Source organism: Elephantulus edwardii, unplaced genomic scaffold (assembly GCF_000299155.1).
Source record: "Elephantulus edwardii isolate Elephantulus edwardi_28Jun2011 unplaced genomic scaffold, EleEdw1.0 scaffold00410, whole genome shotgun sequence".
Taxonomy (NCBI): domain Eukaryota; kingdom Metazoa; phylum Chordata; class Mammalia; order Macroscelidea; family Macroscelididae; genus Elephantulus; species Elephantulus edwardii.
The window spans coordinates 163,035-166,081 of record NW_006400160.1 but is presented as its reverse complement, the minus strand read 5'-3'; the positions used below and the strand labels follow the sequence as shown (position 1 = coordinate 166,081).

The following is a 3,047-nucleotide window of genomic DNA, read 5'->3' as shown; positions in this document are numbered from 1 at the left end:
ATTTTTTCATAGAAAACATAGATGTTACCAAGTGTGTATTATTTTAAAATGAATTAGTAAAGTTTTAAATGTTATTAATTTTTAATACAGAAATAACAACAGACCAAAAAGTCCATTGATTGTGACTCACAGGGACCCTGTATGTTTCAGAGAACGGTGCTCAGAAATTAATTATGTAAAAAATTAAAAAAACCCATCTTTTGTATTTTTTTTTCCTGTGCTGTGCATGACAGTTTACAAGATAAATCCATTTCCTGTTCCATGATTGATACCCATTTTGTTGGAGAAAGCTAAGGAAATGTCCTTTTAATAATAGCATTTCCCCTCATCCATCTCTATGGTTCTCATTTCCACTAATCCATTTCCTTTCCTCATGCTGTCATCTGGGGCTTATGAGGCTGGCTGTCTTTGACCTTCTTTGGTTAACAGGGCGCTCTGGTGGCCTGGTGCATACGAATTTGCACCATCCACTCAAAGGCGTAGGGGTCAGTGGCTCCACGGAGGGAAATAGGGACATCCTCCCTCTCCTGTGTGATTTCCAGCCTCCTAAAAACACCTGTAGCATCAGCTATGAGTCGGTTTAGACCCCCACCACATATGAGAAAACTGCAATACGGTTGGTTAAGGACGTTCTGGTGACCTGGTGGTTAATAAGGAGTCATGCTGAGAACTCTAAGATAGAAAGGGCTGAATCCCTCAGCTGCTCCGTGGAGGAAAGATGGGAAATTTTCTCTCACCTTCTGGAAAAAAAAAAAGTCCTGAAGGGTCAGCTGTGAGTGGGCTCCGAGTTCAGGACACGTAACAACCAAGAAATACAAGGGTGGCTTATTCTAAGGAGCACCTATTTTCTCTGTCTTATTGGTGACTTTATCAACGTGAGAGGAACCATCTCTGTAGAGATAAGGGCAGTGAGATTTTTTGTCGCTCATGCTTTGGGCATGTTGTGACTCGTCCTTGGAGAAAGGTATCCTGGTGGCGAAGGTAGATGGTCAGAGAGAGAGGGAAACCCTCTCCGAAATGGGTGGACATGGTTACCACACCCATGGGCTCGAGTGTTTCAGAGAGGATGACAGGACAGGACAGGACAGGACAGGACAGCGGTTCAGAGCTGCTGTCCACAAGGTCACTGTGAGTTGTTCTGGACCCGACAGCACCTATCTGTGATCGCTTTGGCTTAATGTTAAGCCTTGTTCTAGATTTGAACAGCAACGGAGACCCATCTCCTTGGGAGCTCAGCCAGCCTCCTTTGGGCTGGCACACTGGGTCCTTAAAAACAAGTGTAAGAATACGTCTTCTTGTCCACAAGCTCCAAGTAAGACAGATGCACTATCATCGTCTTTGCCTCAAGAAGGCTCGTTGCAGCTGCATGTCTTCCGAGAAGACTGGCTGTCATTTTTGAGGTGCTGTCGTTTTGAGGTGCTGTCAAGTGCGTGAAGACTCTCAGTGACCCCCTGCTCTGTTCCTGTGTTATCCTTGCCATTGCATGTACCTGAGCCCGTGACTGCAGCCTCTGGGCCACTCCACCTCCCTGTCTTTGGCCAACAATAGTAAAAAAAAGACAGGGGATTTGATCATTTTGTCCATGGGGCCACTTTAAGTCGGATCTGCCTCGACGGCATCTTAGAACGTCAGCTTGCTTCCAAGACGGTTAAAAAAATCCCCAAAATGAAAACCCACACAGAAAGCAAAAGGCCTAGCATATCGAAAGAGGACCCAAGCTGACCATTCAAGAAGTGTGGCCAATTCGAGGAAAAATTTGAAACAAGGAATAAAAGCTCAACTGAGCCTCTCCCTCGAGCTGGCATCCTGAATTCCGACTTCCCGCTAGGGTCTAAACAGTGAGAAAGTGACTGTCTGTTCATAAAAGCACCCCCCTTGTGATATTGGTGTTACAAACACTGGGAACTGGGTAAAGACGCTGGCTTACCGTGGCCTTCCTGAGGCCCCGAAAGCAGCTAATTTTGTCGACAGGTCCAACAACGTCCCAGAAGAGTCGTCCTTGTTCAGGGTTCACCCTGATGTGGCGAATTGGGATGTTTGGATCTGTCATGGGGAGAGGTTAGGAGGGTCAGGAGAAGGTCAACATCTCAGATTCATTGCCACCGAGTCAGAAGGGACTGCGAGCTGGCCTTCTGTTGGCTGTCCAAGGTCATAAATCGCACAGGAGACAAAGGGTCTTTCTCCCTCGCAGCGGCTGGTGGGGTTCAAACCCCTGAGCTTGTGGTGACAGCTGACTGTGTCCCCCTCCTGTGCCAGCAGGGCTCCAGAGAGTCTAGATACAGAGTATCTCTCTAGTAGCCTCTCCTGAGAGTCTAGATACATAGTATCTCTCTAGTAGCCTCTCCTGAGAGTCTAGATACATAGTATCTCTCTAGTAGCCTCTGTGTGTCACTGTGCACACACACAGTGTGGAGGGAAGGCAGGTCTCTCCTAGAGTGGACCAGGCGTGAGATACAGTGTCACCAGCTGGGATTCATTTGTGTCTGACCTCCAGCGACCTTGTATCACAGAGCAGAGCTGCCACATGGGGTCTCCGGGACTGTGAATCTTTACAGAAGTGGACAGCCTTAGCTTTCTCCCTCGGAGTGTCTGGTGGGTTTGATCTGCTGACCTCTGGCTTAGTCATCAAACACCCTAAGCACAGTGCCTCCCACATAGGAGACTAGGGTTCGATTCCCAACTGGGGGTACCTCAGGCCCAACCAGCCCCTTCTCTGTCTGTGGATGCCTGTGTGTGGCTGTGATGCTCAATTGGTTTGCGAGGTGATCCCAGATTGAGAGAGATTAGGAAGACATGCCTGGACGTTTGCGCCCCCCAAATCAGTCTATGGATCATGATCTGATTATATCATTTTACACGCTTCATCAAGAATCAGCGTGTATTCTGGAAGCTAATAATGTATACTTATGAATTGAATCAAGAAGCCGAACAGCTGCAACAGAAAAGAAAAGGTTTACAAACACACACACACACAGAGAAGAGAGAAGAGAGGAGAGGAGAGGGGAGGGGAGGGAAGGGAAGGAGGGAGAAGAGAAGGAAAGAGAAGA

At 47.5% G+C, this 3,047-nt stretch overlaps 1 protein-coding gene across 1 annotated transcript in view; it reads right to left on the bottom strand.

The window, feature by feature from the left end:
- The window catches only part of LOC102873632, a 19,029-nt gene that overhangs the window by 11,878 nt on the left and 4,104 nt on the right, over nucleotides 1-3,047 (bottom strand). Inside the window, exon 4 of the mRNA XM_006902416.1 lies at nucleotides 1,928-2,043. Coding sequence (XP_006902478.1) covers nucleotides 1,928-2,043 — 116 coding nt within the window. The remainder of the gene's footprint in view (nucleotides 1-1,927; nucleotides 2,044-3,047) is intronic.